Here is a 16,270-nt window from a genome sequence, read left to right as displayed (position 1 = left end):
CTTATATATATTGATCCATCTGACCAGATAGTGAACTCTGTAATTAATAATTTTACTCATCTTCATATCCTTGGTACACAGCAAAGAAAATTAGCACAAAGCAAATACAATAGTTGGCCAAATCAATAAATTCTATTGCAGTCATACAAGTAATTTAAAAAAATGTTTTCTTGTACTGATGGAGTCTTACTATGTTATGCAAGCTGGTTTAAACTCCTAGGTTCAAGTGATCCTCCCACTCCAGCCTCCCAACATGCTGGGATTACAGGCGTGAGCACTGGTCCATTTTTAAAAGTGTATTACCTTCGTCTACTGTCAGAGAACCAAGTAAAAAGCATGACGAATTTTTTTTATTCTGCTTAGCATGACGATAAGCAAGTCGGATGGTCTTTTCAGTCACCACAAGCTTTGGATTTCTGAAAAACAACAAGTCTTTTATGAATATGGTAGACCTCATATCTTAAAAAAACCTTCTGCCATAAAATGCTGTCTAAATTATAACACACATTTTTAAAAATGTACAGAAAGATCATTGTCAGGAAATCCCAGGGTCAAAGGCAGGGGATAGGGAGGGCCACTTGGAAACTAGAATGGCAATAAACAGACACTGAAACTATAGTTGTTCTCCAGGCATTTTGTTAACTTTATGAACCTCAGCAGGTAGGTCTCCTGTTTTTGTAAGTAAATTTTGATTGAAACAGTCACATCTATTTCTTTACATACTGTGTATGGGCTTCAGATATAATCAGCATTACAGTAGTGCCCCCTTATCTCTGGGAGACATGTTCCAGACCCCCAGTGGATGTCTGAAACCGCAGATAGTAACAAATCCTATATATACTATGTTTCTTCCTATACATACATATCTATGATAAAGTTTAATTTATTTAGGCACAGTAAATAATTAACAATAATTAATAATAGAATAATTTTAACAGTATACTGTAAAAAAGTTGTATGAATATAGTCTGTCTCTCAAAATACCTTATTGTATTATACTGTGGGTAACTGAAACCATGGAAAGTGAAACCATGTATAAAGGGGGGAAACTACTGTATTAAATACAAAATATAGTATGATTTAAATGCTTTAAAAAATGTAAAAGGAAAACCAAAATATAAGCCAGGAATAAGATACTATGAAAAAAGACCAGGCAAATTTGAATAAAAAAGCCATACAGAACTTAAAGAAATAAAAAATATAATTTGTAAAAATTCAATAAGTTATATAACTAACTGGGGATAGGTACACAAATGTGTATTGTTATTCTATTAACTATGCATATATACTATAAGTATCCTCTCATATATATGGTACACCGCCACATTTTAAAAAACCTAAATGAGGGCCAGGCGTGGTGGCACACGCCTGTAATCCCAGCACTTTGGGAGGATGAGGCAGGTGGATCACCTGAGGTCAGGAGTTCGTGACCAACCTGACTAACATGGTGAAACCCCATCTCTACTAAATACAAAAAAATTAGCCAGGCGTGGTGGCACATGTCTGTAATTCGAGCTACTTGGGAGGCTGAGACAGGAGAATCGCTTGTACCTGGGAGGCGGAGGTTGCAGTGAGCCAACATCACGCCATTGCACTCCAGCCTGGACAACAACAGCAAAACTCCTCTCAAAAAAAAAAAACCAAACTTAAATGAACAGGTTAGATGGCAGCTAAGCACAGCTAAAGAGAAAATAAGCAGAATTGAAAAACAAAGGAAACTACTCAAAATGTACAGAAAGACAACAATAAAAAAAATAAAAACAGGACTAACCATTATTTAGTTGAACTTCCATAAGACTCTCCCTATTTTTGTCAATGGTACCACCCTTCTCTGCCAACTAGTGTTGAACCTGAATACTTTCTGACTTGTATCTTTCCTTCAGTTCCTCTATTCAGTGAATCATCAAATACTACAAATTATTTATTCAAAACACCTTGTTTCATTCTTTCCTCTTGATCTGAATACTGCCACATTGCTCTAAGTCCTTATAATGTATAATAGATGCCATTTATGAAATACTTTCTATTCCAGGCACTGTGACAATTGCTTTACAGAGTCTTATTTAACCCCTACAAGAGAACTGTGAAACTGGTATTATTATAGTCATTTTATAAATAAGGAAACTGATCCTTGGCTACTTTACTGAGGTTGCATAAATAAGTACTAGAATCAGGATTTGATTCCCTAGGCAGTCTGCTCCAGTTATTGCACCGTTTTTTTTTTCTTATTTTGTTTTTTTTTTTACTTTTTATTTTAATTTTTTATTGAGACAAGGTCTCACTTTGTTGCCCAGGCTGGTTTCAAACTCCTGACTTCAAGCAATCCTCCTGCCTCAACCTCCCAAAGTGCTGGGGTTACAGGTGTGAGCCACCGCACCCAGCCCAGTTATAGCACCTTAAACCATTACAGTATACACCTGTGTGATTACAGAAAAGCATCCTGAAGCTAGGCTGACTCAAGGCTCTCCCCTCCATAATCTATCCTTCTTAGAATACTACTTTTAACAAGTAACTCTTATGTACAAAACCTCAATAGATCTATTTACTATTACTTTACCCCTAAACTTTCTTGTCTGTCAAGGTCCTAGATGTAACTACAAGATTTTATATTCCTTCTAATCTGATCCACTCAAAAATTGGTTCAAGCTTCTCAATGTTCCACAAAGACACCACGCTGACATAATAAAAAACACTTTCAGTTTTTATTATATTTCACCTCTTTTGAATTCCTACAATATGCAGAATTTGCAGAAAACTGGGAAAATAAGATTATCTCTCAAAAGTACAAGGAACAGATGTTAAGAAGCAGCAGAAGGAAAATTTTGCCTGAGGGGAGCTTCTAAAAGAAAAGTAAAGAAAAATGAATAATTGGTCATAGTAATCAACTTTGCCTTATACATCTTTGTATTACTCTTGTTTATACTGGCTTGATTTGAAAAAAAGAAACATGTTATACCTGTAGTAACTGAGATGTAAGTAGATGAAATCTCCAGTTGGCGTTGGGTTCCAAAGTGCACATTTTGATGGAGGAAAGTGGAAAGGTACCATCCTGCTTGAAGGAAACCTTTTGAAAAAACAATGTAAAATTAAAGCACAAGGAATAGCAAACTTAGTAGACATTTGGTAGGAAACAACTAACTATCTTTAAGGTGATGGTATTTTCAGACTACTTTTGTAATTTTCAAAGAGTTTATATATATATATATTTTTTTTTTTTTTGAGACAAAGTCTCACTTCATCACCCAGGCTGGAGTGCAGTGGCGTGATCTCAGCTCACTGCAACCTCTCCCTCCTGGGTTCAAGCAATTCCCCTGCCTGAGCTTCCTGAGTAGCTGAGATTACAGGAGTGCACCACCACACCCGGCTACTTTTTGTATTTTTAGTAGAGACGGGGTTTCGCCATGTGGGCCAAGCTGGTCTCGAACTCCTGACCTCAAGTCATCCACCTGCCTCGGCCTCCCAAAGTGCTAGGATTACAGGCATTAGCCACTGTGCCTGGCCAAAAAATACTTTTTTATTTTTTGAGACGGATTCTTACTCTGTCGCCCAGGCTGGAGTGCTGTGGTGCAATCTCAGCTTACTGCAACCTCTGCCTTCCAGGTTGAAGCAATTCTCCAGCCTCAGCCTCCCAAGTAGCTGGGACTACAGGCGCATACCACCATGCCTGGCTAATTTTTTGTATTTTTGTAGAGACAGGGTTTTACCGTTAGTCAGGATGGTCTTGATCTCCTGACCTCATGATCAGCCTGCCTCAGCCTCCCAAAGTGCTGGGATTACAGGCGTGAGCCACCACGCCCGGCCTTTTTTTTTTTTTTTTCAGACGGAGTCTTACCCTGTTGCCCAGGCTGGAGTGCAATGGCGTGATCTCAGCTCACTGCAACCTCCGCCTCTGGGTTCAAGTGATCCTCCCACCTCAGCCTCCCGAGTAGCTAGGATTACAGGCGCCTGCCACCACACGCAGGTAATTTTTTGTATCTTTAGTAGACACGGGGTTTCACCATGTTGGCCAAGCTGGTCTCAAACTCCTGACCTCATGATCCACCCACCTCAGCCTCCCAAAGTGCTGGGATTACAGGCGTAAGCCACCGCGCCCGGCCCAAAAAATATTTTTTAAAAAAGAAAATTTGGCTTATTCGTCCTTTTTTATCTATGCATATGTAAATTTATGTATACAAGCTTTTAAAAAAGAACAAGACAATCCTACAAAATCCCTTTTAAGTAACAGAAAAATGAGTATAAATCATACGTTTACATTTAAATTTAAACTAAAATCTTTCTTTTCTTTCCTTTTTTTTTTTTTTAAAGAGCAGGGCCTTGCTCTGTTGCCCAAGCTGGAATGCAGGGGCTCAATCATACCTCACTGCAGCCTTAAACTCCTGGGCTCAAGGGAGCCTCTCAAGCAGCTAAGACCACAAATGTGCACCACCATGTGAGGTTTACTTTTGTATTTTTTGTAGACACAGGGTCCTGCTATGTTCCCCAGGCTGGTCTTGAACTCATGGTTTTAAGCAATCTTCCCACCTTGGCCTCCCAAAGCACTGGGATTATAGGCATGAGCCATGGCTCCTGGCCTAAAATCTGTCTTTCTGAACTGATTTCCAGATAATTGTTAGATAATACCCAACAGTTATGAAAAGCAAAAAAACTTAATAAATTCTTAATTATTTTCCAGTGTTTCCAAATTTGGTATTCTGGAATACCAAAATACAGCACAAGTTTAATTATTGAAGCGTCAAAAGGACATAATTATAAATAATTCCTCAACAAAGATGCCAGGGGCAGTGTAAAGCAAGGTTTTGATATTAAATCATATAGGGTACCATCAAAAACTTTTCATTTTACATGAGTGTATAACACGAGAAAACCAAAATAAGAAAAAGACCACTAATGGGGCCAGGCCTGGTGGCTCACACCTATGTCAGCACTTTGGGAGGCCAAGGCGGGTGGATCACTTGAGGCCAGGAGTTCGAGACCAGCCTGGCCAACATGGTGAAACCCCGTCTCCACTAAAAATACAAAATTAGCCAGGTGTGGTGCCACTCACCTCTGGTCCCAGCTAGTTGGGAGGCTGAGGCACGAGAATCACTTGAACCCAGGGGGAAGAGGTTTCAGTGAGCCAAGATCACGCCACCCCACTACAGCTTGGGTGACAAGAGCAAAACTCCATCTCAAAAAAACAAAAAACAAAAAACAAAAAATTAGCTGGACATGGTGGCACACGCCTGTAATCCCAGTTACTCAGGAGGCTGAGGCATGAGAATTGCTTGAATCAGTTGAGGTTGCAGTGAGCTGAGACCGCACCACTGCACTCCAGCCTGAATGACAGAGTGAGACTCTGTCTTGTTGCGGGAAGTCGGGGACCCCAAACGGAGGGACCGGCCGAAGCCATGACTGAAGAACGTGGATTGTGAAGATTTTATGGACATTTATTAGTTCCCCAAATTAATACTTTTGTAATTTCTTATGCCTGTCTTTACTGCAATCTCTAAACATAAATTGTAAAGATTTCATGGACACTTATCACTTCCCCAATCAATACCCTTGTGATTTCCTATGCCTGTCTTTGCTTTAATCTCTTAATCCTGTCAGCCGAGAAGGATGTATATTGTCTCAGGACCCTGTAATAATTGCGTTAACTACACAAATTGTACAGCATGTGTGTTTGAGCAATATGAAATGTGGGCACCCGAAAAAAGAAGAGGATAACAGCAATTGTTCAGGGAATAAGAGAGATAACCTTAAACTCTGACCGCCGGTGAGCCAGGCAGAACAGAGCCATATTTCTCTTCTTTCAAAAGCAAATGGGAGAAATATCACTGAATTCTTTTTCTCAGCATGGAATGTCCCTGAGAAAGAAAATGTGCACCTAGGGGTAGGTCTCTGAACTGGCCCCCCCCGGGGCATACCTGTCTCTTATGGTCGAGATTGCAGAGGTGAAATAAACTCCAGTCTCCCATAGCGCTCCCAGGCTTATTAGGAAGAGGAAATTCCCACCTAATAAATTGTAGTCAGACCGGTTGATCTGAAAACCCTGTCTCCTGATAAGATGTTATCAATGACAGTGGTGCCCAAAACTTGATTAGCAATTTTAATTTCACCTCAGTCCTGTGGTCCTGTGATCTCACCCTGCCTCCACTTGCCTTGTGATATTCTATTACCCTGTTAAGTACTTGATGTCTGTCACCCACACCTATTCGCACACTCCCTCCCCTTTTGAAACTCCCTAATAAAAACTTGCTGGTTTTTGTGGCTTGTGGGGCATCACGGATCCTACCAACGTGTGATGTCTCCCCCGGAAGCCCAGCTTTAAAATTTCTCTCTTTTGTACTCTGTCCTTTTATTTCTCAAGGCAGCCGACGCTTAGGAAAACAGAAAAGAACCTACGTGATTATTGGGGCAGGTCCCCCAATACTGTCTCAAAAAACAAAAAAAAGAAAAAGACAATGAAAAAAAAAGAATAAATTCCTGTCATTTGCAACAACATGGTTAGAACTGGAGATCACCATGTTAAGTGAAATAAGCCAGGAACAGAAATACAAACTTCACATGTTTTCGCTTATTTGTGGGATCTAAAAATCAAAACAATGGAACTCATGGACACAGAGAGTAGAAGGATGGTTACCAGAGGCTGGGAAGAGTAGTAGGGGTTGGGTGAGAGGTAGACACAGTTAATGGGTTTAAAAAAAAAACAGAAAGAATGATTAAGACCTATTATTTGATAGCACAGCAGGGTGACTATAGTCAATAACAACTTAAAAGTAATAAATAATAACATTTAAAAATAATTAGGCTGGGGACAGTGGCTCACACCTATAATCCTAGCACTTTGGGAGGCTGAGGTGGGCAGATCACTTGAGGTCAGGATTTCAAGACCAGCCTGGCCAACATGGTGAAACCCCGTCTCTACTAAAAATACAAGTTAGCTGGGCATGGTGGTGCACGCCTGTAATCCCAGCTACTCGAGTGGCTGAGACACGAGAATCACTTGAACCCAGGAAGCAGAGATTGCAGTGAGCCGAGATGGCGCCACTGCCCTCCAGCATGAGTGACAAAGTGAGACTCTGTCTCCAAAAAAAAAAATAATAATAATAATTAAAAGTGTACAGTTAGTTGGATTGTCTCTAACACAAAAGATAAACGCTTAAGGGGATGGATACCCTATTTCCCATATGTGATTATTACACATTGCATGCCTTATAAAAATATGTCATATACCCCATAAATATATACACCATGTACCCACAAAAATTTAAATTTTTTAAATTAAAAACAGAATACACTGAACTTGTTACACAACTGTACCCTTCTAAGAATAGAAGACAAAATTTTTCTGTCAACATGGGGTTTCCCCATGTTGCCCAGGCCGATTTTGAACTCCTGAGCTCAAGCGATCTGCCCACCTCAGCCTCCCAAAGTGCTAGGATTACAGGCATGAGCCACCTTGCCCACCGACAAATTTTCAAATAAGAGATGGCAGGGGGGTAGAACACAAGGGCCAAAATTAAAGCAAAAGGAATATGATATCTTCCTTGGGTCATGTTTCCCACTATCTTCATCAAGAACATCTGGCACAAAGAAAGACATTACAGAGAATAAAGGCGACCCATGAATGCAATTCTAGTTTGGAAGAAAAAAAAATTCACATGTCAGCATTAACTGTTGTTCCCTAGGGGAAAAAAGAGCAATAAATGATCCAAAGAGCCAAACAACACAAGCTGATTTGCCCAGTCCCCATAGTAACAGACTGAGAAAAATGGAAGACAGGTGGCAAGCTCCTACTTCACTTGACAAAGGCTTAGGAACATCTGAGGAAACTTGGTATACCTAATATGAAATTATTCCCATCAAGGAATCAGTATTTGTAAGAGGGAAGGAACCCAACCACTTTCCCACTTGTCTAGAAAGTAAACAAACACCGATGTAATTTTTAGCCTCCTAAGTTCAGGTACTATTTCCCATCAATAAAGATCTATATTACAAAAATAACTGAAGGAGGGACGGAACTAGTATTTACTGAGTGCCTATTACGTACTAGACCCTTTAGTTTAGTAATCTTACTCAACCCCAAACAATAATCTTCTGTGAGACAGAGATTACCATCCTCATTTTACAGATGAAGAACTGAGGCTTAGTTAATTAACTTGATCAAGGTCACCCACCTAACAAGTGGTAGAGCTAGGATATGAACCCAGAATTTCCTGATTCTAAAGATTATATTCTTTTTTCTCTTCCAACCTATCTTCCCAAGTTATGTGAACAGCTGTAAGACAAATATTTGTAAATATACTTCTATACCTGGTATTCATCTGGGGCCGTGCAAAAGGATATATAGGCTCCATGATGTCTGGTGAATGATTTCTTTAATTCCAAATCCTCAGTATCCTAAAGAATTAGAGAGAATATTACTAATGAATGATAAAAACAAAGAAGAAAAATATGATTTAACCACATATTAAAATTACAGGCAAAATTAGATTACTTATATGAAGTGTGACTATAGATTAATAAGATTAAATGCTTGTAGATTCTGCCAATCATTTTCATATGTTAGAGTCATTCTGCCAATAAATTACCGTTAATATTTATTCTAGGCAGCAAAATCTACCAATATATCTATCCCTTAAGGAAAGCTCGGATTCTGCCCCAAAACCTTTGTATCAACTTAGTGAGCTCGGTAAGGCAGGTAGTATCAAATGTATGAGATTTTGACCAAAAGCCTTACAACCCTCATAAAACCATGAAGCAGCAGAAAAAAATGATTTGGGCTAGATATTTATTTGGGGCCTATAATGAAGTCATTAAAGAATCTTCATTGGAAAAAAAACAGTACTGCATGCATTCCCACAAACTGACTTGTGTCAGTGAAAAATCAGTGTTCTTTTTTTTTTGAGATGGAGTCTTGTTCTGTCGCTAGGCTGGAGTGCAGCGGTGCGATCTCAGCTCACTGCAACCTCCGCCTCCTGGGTTCAAGCGATTCTCCTGCCTCAGCCTCCTGAGTAGCTGAGACTGCAGGTGCGCACCACCATGCCCAGCTAATTTTTGTATTTTTAGTAGAGACGGGGTTTCACCATGTTGGCCAGGATGGTCTCAATCTCTTGACCTCGTGATACGCCCACCTTGGCCTCCCAAAGTGCTGGGATTACAGATGTGAGCCACCATGCCCAGCCCAGTATTCTTTTTTAACTCCACATGCTCTCTCTGGGTACTATCCTCCACTCCCATTGCTTCTACACCTACTTATCTATAGCAAACCTTTAGCTCCACCTCTCTTCTGAGTTTCAAATCCATTTTCTTTTCTTTTTCTTTTTTTTTTTTTTTGAGACAGGGTCTCACTCTGTAGCCCAGGCTGAAGTAGTAGAGTGGTGCAGTCTCAGCTCACTGCAACCTCCACCACCTGAGCTCAGGTGATCCTCCCACCTCAGCCTCCTGAATAGCTGGGACCACAGGCATTCACCACTGCACCCGGCTAATTTTTTTGGATTTTTTGTTGAGATGGGGTTTCATCACGTTGCCCAGGCTGGTCTCGAACTCTTGGACTAAAGCAATCCATCCGCCTTAGCCTCAAAAAGTGCTGGGATTACAGGCATGAGCCACCATACCCAGATGTTTCAAATCCATATTTCTAACTGCCCACTGGACAGTTCCATCTAAGTATTATTGAAGCAAAACACAGACCTCGTAGTCCTTTCTTTAGAGTTCAGTATGTCCTATATTCTTTCAAGCCTTAGAGTTCCTTAGGTCCTGCACATTCTGTATCAATTCTAGGAAAAAGAAACTGTCTAAGGCCAGGTGTGGGAGCTCATTCCTGTAATCCCACCACTTTGGGAGGCCGAGGTGGGTGGATCACCTGAGGTGAGGAGTTCGAGACCAGCCTGGTCAACATGGTGAAACCCCGTCTCTACTAAAAATACAAAAATTAGCTGGGCATGGTGGTGCACACCTGTAATCCCAGCTAGTCAGGAGGCTGGGACAGGAGAATCGCTTGAACCTGGGAGGCAAGGTTGCAGTGAGCTGAGATCATCCCACTGCACTCCAGCCTGGGCAAGAGAATGAGCCTCTGTCTCACTCTGTGTGAAGCAAGATAAAGGAGAAAAGGATTATTAATCCAGGTGCAGAGATTATTTAGAAGAGACTTTTTAGATAAAGTCAGAGGCTGAAAATCCTATTGAAAATGCTCTTATACCTTGTTCAAGACAGAGAAAAATGTGCTTCTAATAAAATTGACTAGGCCGGACATGGTAGCTCACGCCTGTAATCCCAGCACTTTGGGAGGCCGAGGTGGGTGGATCACGAGGTCAGGAGATCGAGACCATCCTGGCTAACACGATGAAACCCCGTCTCTACTAAAAATACAAAAAATTAGTGGGGTGTGGTGGCGGGCACCTGTAGTGAACCCGGGAGGCGGAGCTTGCAGTGAGTGGAGATTTCGTCACTGCCCTCCAACCTGGGCGACAGAGCGAGACTCTGTCTCAAAAAAAAAAAAAAAAAAAAAAAGTGACTAAACAGTCCTTCTTAGAAATATCTGGACTTAAAAGGTTTAATGCAGCTTCCACAGAATGCAGGCTTTAAATCCTAAAACCCTTCCTTAGTACTTGGTTGTCATGGATAACAGTATTCACATGGATAACCGTAACTCTACAAAGTATAAAAAGTGCCAATTTTTTTTTCATTAAACAGAAGTGTCTTAAAATGCGCTATTTGTGTTTTATTCCTTTATTCATTTGGGTGAAAAGATGGATAATGTTGATTTCTTATTTTAAAACCATATACATAAGGTAGTTTCATTCTGTCAGTGTTGTACAAGCCACTAAAGGTAATAAAACTAAAACCACACAACATCTATACCTAGCAAAACAAATTCTCAGGTAAAGTCATCATCGTGTACAATAGAAACGTTCAAATCATCCTCACCCCTTCTTCCATATAAATTATCTTTCCATACCCACCACCTTAGTTGCTAACTTCATCAACTCACCAGACTTAGGGAAAAGTCCCCCTAATGCTGCTAGAAGAGTGTTTCCATATAAATCTGATCAAATTATTCTCCTGCTTTAAAAGTCAATGGCTCATGTCAGGGGCGGTGGCTCACGCCTGTAATCCCAGCATTTTGGGAGGCCGAGGCGGGTGGATCACCTGAAGTCAGGAGTTCCAGACCAGCCCGGCCAACATGGTGAAACCCCGTCTCTACTAAAAATACAAAAATCAGCCGAGCGTGGTGGCGTTTGCCTGTAATTCCAGCTACTAGGGAGGCTGAGGCAGGAGAATCGCTTGAACCCGGGGCACGGAGGTTGCAGTGAGCCTGGGCCAAAGAGTGAAACTGCGTCTCAAAAATAAACATAAAAATAAATTTTTTTAAAAAGCCGATGGCTCTTCTTTACATACAGAATAAAGGATCTTCACAATCCAGCCCCACTCTATTATTCCAACCTTAACCCCCCCATCCACTCATCCTACATTCCAGTCAAACTGAACTACTTGCAGTGCCCCGGTTTCAATATCTGCACAGGATGCCTCCCTTAACTTGGAATGCCCTAGTAAACCCCCGCCATCCCTCACAATCCAACTCGAATGTCACTTCCTCTGTGAAACCTTCTCCCAGATACCGTGGCGATGGTACTATACTGTCTGTACTCACACGCATAGCATTCTCGCACTTTGCTGTTTACACTTTACTTCCAGTAGTCCATGAACTTCAAACATTAACTGATCCCTTACTACGTAGCAGAGTGTGCGCCAGAAATTGTGAGGAATGCAAGAGCGAGCATTCAAGGTTTCAGTCCTCAAGAAATTCCCACCGTAAAAACAAATTTAAATGGCACGTTATCGACTGCAAACCTCTTTCACATACCTTAGCTCAGATGATACCCAAGGATTTCATGGACTGCTTAATTTCTCCCACTAGCTCCCCTTCTCGTCATCTGCTCCAGGCTCCTGGAGGGCGGAACCCACTACAGGGCTTTGAATGTTACCCACCAACCTTCCCAGGGCCCCGCTGCCGCCTCTCAAGGGGGAACCAGGAGCACAAAGCTCCACTTACCGCAACTTCCGCGGAGCTGAGGTCTGTTTGCAGGGTAGGAGCGGGAGCCGGCTCCAGGGAGCGCCACCGCCGACTCCGGTCCCGCCTCTGGGACGTTGGGGTCGCGGGAACTGAGGCGGCAAACACAAGCTCGCGAAACTGAAGGCCGCGCCACGCCTGCTGACTGGTCAGAAACCTCGCCAGTCAGGGAGCGGGGGTGGTGCTAGAGAGCCGCGCCCGGTCGCCGTTACGTATTGGTGTGCCAACCAATCAGCGCCCCGCACTGGTTCCGCGCTCGACCAATCCCAAGTCTTCTTGGAGAACTGCGGGCGCCACCGGCGCTCCAGGATCAAGGATCCGAGGATTTAAACCTTTCATTTCGTCAACGGTTAAGTTCCGGGGCGGGGTAGGCTTTCCGCAAGCGCAATGGAAAGCCCAGCTAGGTAGAGGGAGGAGCGAGTGGCAGATGAAGCCGGAAGTGCTCTATAAGATGATCATCGGTCGGCGACTGGAAGCGGACACCTGAAGAAGAGTTTCCAAACTCTTTACCTGAAAGCACAAAAGACAAGAAAGTTAGAGTTATTCCAGTTTCTCACTTTTTAATTTTTATTTTAAAATGTACATTTTTAATTTTTCCTTTTTGTGATCACTTATCCTCAACTTCTAGATTTCTTCCAGTTTCTTTCCTAGGAAGCCATCTGTTTTAGTGCCATAATTTTTTTTTTTTGAGGTGGAATCTCACTCCGTCGCCCAGGCTGGAGTGCGATGGCGCGATCTCGGCTCACCGCAACCTCGCCTCCGAGTTCAAGCGATTCTCCTGTCTCAACTTCCCAATTAGCTGGTATTACAGACGTCCACCACCCACCACCACGTCCGGCTAATTTTTTTTTTTTTTTTTTTTTTTGAAACGGAGTCTCGCTCTGTCGCCCAGGCTGGAGTGCAGTGGCGCGATCTCGGCTCACTGCAAGCTCCGCCTCCTGGGTTCATGCCAGTCTCCTGCCTCAGCCTCCCGAGTAGCTGGGACTACAGGCGCCCACCACGCCCGGCTAATTTTTTGTATTTTTAGTAGAGACGGGGTTTCACCGTGTTAGCCAGGATGGTCTCAATCTCCTGACCTCGTGATCCGCCCACCTCGGCCTCCCAAAGTGCTGGGATTACAGGCGTGAGCCACTGCGCCCGGCCTAATTTTTGTATTTTTTAGTAGAGACGGGGTTTCACCACGTTGGCTAGGCTGGTCTCGAACTCTTGACCTCAGGTGATCTACCCGCCTCGGCCTCCCAAAGTGCTGGGATTACAGGCGTGAGCCACCACTCTGGGCCAAAATTTGTATTTATTAATTTATTGATTGATTGAGACGGGGTCTTGCTCTGTCGCCCAGGCTGGAGTGCAGTGACGCTATCTCGGCTCACTGCAACTCACTGCACACTGCCTTCCAGGTTCAAGCAATTCTCCTGCCTCAGCCTCCAGAGTAGCTGGGGTTACAGACAAGCACCACCACGGCCGGCTAGTTTTTGTATTTTTAGTAGAGACCAGGTTTCACCATGTTGGGCACTGGGCTGATCTGGAACTCCTGACCTCAAGTGATCTGCCCACCTCGGCCTCCGAAACTGCTGGGATTACAGAAGTGAGCCACCGCCCCCAGCAAAGTAACATAAAAATTTTAAATTCCCGTTGAGTATAAGAAAAGAATGTGACTTAAATTTATAAACCATATATGCCTATCTCTACAACTAGCATTGATATTATATATAGTATTGATATTTTATGTATTTATATACAGTCAGCCCTCTATCAGTGGGTTCCATATCCACAGATTCAGCCAACCGCAAATGGAAATATTCGGAGGGGAAAAAAACAAAATAACAACAATAAAAATAATACAAATCCAGTCTGGGCAACATGGCAAAACCCCATCTCTACAAAAAATACAAAAAAATTGCCAGGCATGGTGTCATGTGCCTGTAGTCCTACTACTTGGGAGGCTGAGGTGGGAGGACAGCTTGAGCCGGGGAGGCAGAGGTTGCAGTGAACTGAGATTGTGCCATTGCACTCCAGCCTGGGTGACAGATCAAGACCCTGCCTCAAAAATAATAATACAAATAAGACACACATGTTGGGTGCGGTAGCTCCTGCCTGTAATCCCAACACTTTGCAAGTCCGAGATGGGAGGATCGCTTGAGGCCAAGAGTTCAAGACCAGCCTGGGCAATATAGCAGCACCCTGTCTCTACAGAAAATTTAAGAATTAGTGGGGTGTGGTAGTACAGGCCTGTAGCCCTAGCTACTGGGAAGGCTTAGGTGGGAGGATTGCTTGAGCCCAGGAGTTTGAGGCTGCAGTGAGCTATGATTGTACCACTGCACTCCAGCCTGGGTGACAGAGCAAGACCCTATCTCTCAAATAATTTAATTTAAAACCGGGCATTTAATTTAATTGACCGGGCATGGTGGCTCATGAGTAATCCCAGCACTTTGGGAGGCTGAGGCGGGTGGATCACCTGAGGTCAGGAATTCAAGACCAGCCTGACCAACATGGAGAAACCCCGTCTCTACTAAAAATACAAAATTAGCCAGGCGTGGTGGCACATGCCTGTAATCCCAGCTACTAGGGAGACTGAGGCAGGAGAATCGCTTGAACCCGGGAGGTGGAGGTTGCGGTGAGCCCCGAGATCACGCCATTGCACTCCAACCTGGGTGACAAGAGTGAAACTCCATCTCAAAAAAAAAAAAAAAAAAAAACCTATAACTACTTTTTACATAGCATGTACACTGTATTAGGTATTATACAATGTGTTAGGTATTATACAATTAGTTATTATAAGTAGTCTAGAGATAATTTTTTTTTTTTGAGACAGGGTCTCACTCTGTCACCACAGACTCAACTTCTGGCTGAAGTGATCCTCCACTTCAGCCTCCCTAGAAACTGAGACTACAGGCACATGCCACCATGCCCAATTAATTTTTGTTTTAAGATGATTTAAAGTATAAGGATGACTGTACATTGGTTATATGCAAATACTATGCCATTTTATATAAAAGACTTGAGTATCTGTGGGCCAAATTTTGTATCCCTAGGGTTCCTGGAACCAATCCCCCATGGATACAGAGGGAAGACTGTTTATATGGTATTAATATTCCTTTGATAATTTATAATTATTTCCACAGCTAATGTGGTAATAGTGCTTTCTCCACCAGTATCTGATATTATTCTCCTAACAGCCAAAGTAGAGAAGTGTTATCCCTATTTAACAAGAGATGAAATGTGTTAAGATCCCACAGCTAGTTAGTGCAGAGACAGGATTCGAAATGTCACTTACTTTCCTCAACACTCCACTTTTGTTAGTTTCCTGAGCAATATGGAAATATCTTAAAGTCCGAGCTGTATTTGTAGGCTGCTCTGGTCAGAATAAGCAGCTACCCTTTTAAGAGAGTGAAAACACTATTCTGAAAAATGTATCAAACTAGCAAAGAAATATGTGCTCTAAGACCAGGTGTGGTGGCTCACGCCTGTAATCCCAGCACTTTGGGAGGCTGAAGCGGGTGGATCACCTGAGGTCAGGAGTTCAAGACCAGCCTGACCAACATGGTGAAACACCGTCTCTACTAAAAATACAAAAATTAGCTGGGCGTAGTGGTGGGCGCCTGTAATCCCGACTACTAGGGAGGCTGAGGCAGGAGAATCACTTGAATTTGGGAGGCAGAGGTTGCAGTGAGCCGAAATCACAACACTGCACTCCAGCCTGGGCAACAGAGTGAGACTACATCTCCAGAAAAAACAAAAAAGAAAGAAAGATGTGCTCTGTAGAGCATCATTCTCTGCTTTCCTGAAAAAATTCTTGGCATCTAGGGCGCAAATTTTAAGGGGAATGATGGTCAGTTCCTGAGCTCTAGTGTGAGAACAGGAAGGGCCTCAGACAGCCATGCATGTCTGACAAACTGTTGGCCAGCCCAATAAGGAGCTCCAGAGCAAAGATTGCCCACTACAGGAGTCCCACATTAGGCAGAAATGGCTAGGCCCTAGAATTCTTGCTGTGCCTAGTCATTGCCTGAGGCTTCCAAGAAAGAACAAGCACCAAAGCTAAGGCAGATTCCAAAGGAGGCTGTCAGGCAACTGCAGTCTTTGCAGCTGACTGGAAAGTTCTTTCTGGAAAGAGATCTAAGTCATTGAGATCATTGACACATCTCAGTGACTGCCATTGGGTACATGAAGTGCAAAGGCCCTGAGTTACATGGGAAGCCTTTGGAAGATTTTTTTTTT

The 16,270-nt window shown here is 42.7% G+C and overlaps 1 protein-coding gene across 9 annotated transcripts in view; it reads right to left on the bottom strand.

Moving 5' to 3' along the window:
- Window positions 1-16,270, bottom strand: part of STIL (STIL centriolar assembly protein) — an 84,051-nt gene that overhangs the window by 52,382 nt on the left and 15,399 nt on the right. For 5 of the 9 annotated variants that reach the window (XM_055093250.2, XM_008954957.5, XM_057298953.2 and 2 more), the window contains exons 1-4: window positions 12,038-15,071; window positions 8,296-8,382; window positions 2,957-3,064; window positions 304-416 (exon numbers count right to left, since the gene is read on the bottom strand). In XM_055093250.2, the coding sequence (XP_054949225.2) occupies window positions 304-416; window positions 2,957-3,064; window positions 8,296-8,339 (265 nt within the window). In that variant the 5' untranslated portion in view covers window positions 8,340-8,382; window positions 12,038-15,071. Of the gene's footprint in view, window positions 1-303; window positions 417-2,956; window positions 3,065-8,295; window positions 8,383-12,037; window positions 15,072-16,270 lie in introns of those variants that run through there. The other 4 variants (XM_034964586.3, XM_008954958.5, XM_063601247.1 and 1 more) reach the window with 2 other exon arrangements.

The sequence above is a fragment of the Pan paniscus genome, chromosome 1 (genome assembly GCF_029289425.2).
Source record: "Pan paniscus chromosome 1, NHGRI_mPanPan1-v2.0_pri, whole genome shotgun sequence".
Classification (NCBI taxonomy): domain Eukaryota; kingdom Metazoa; phylum Chordata; class Mammalia; order Primates; family Hominidae; genus Pan; species Pan paniscus.
This window is presented reverse-complemented; position numbering and strand designations above follow the sequence as displayed.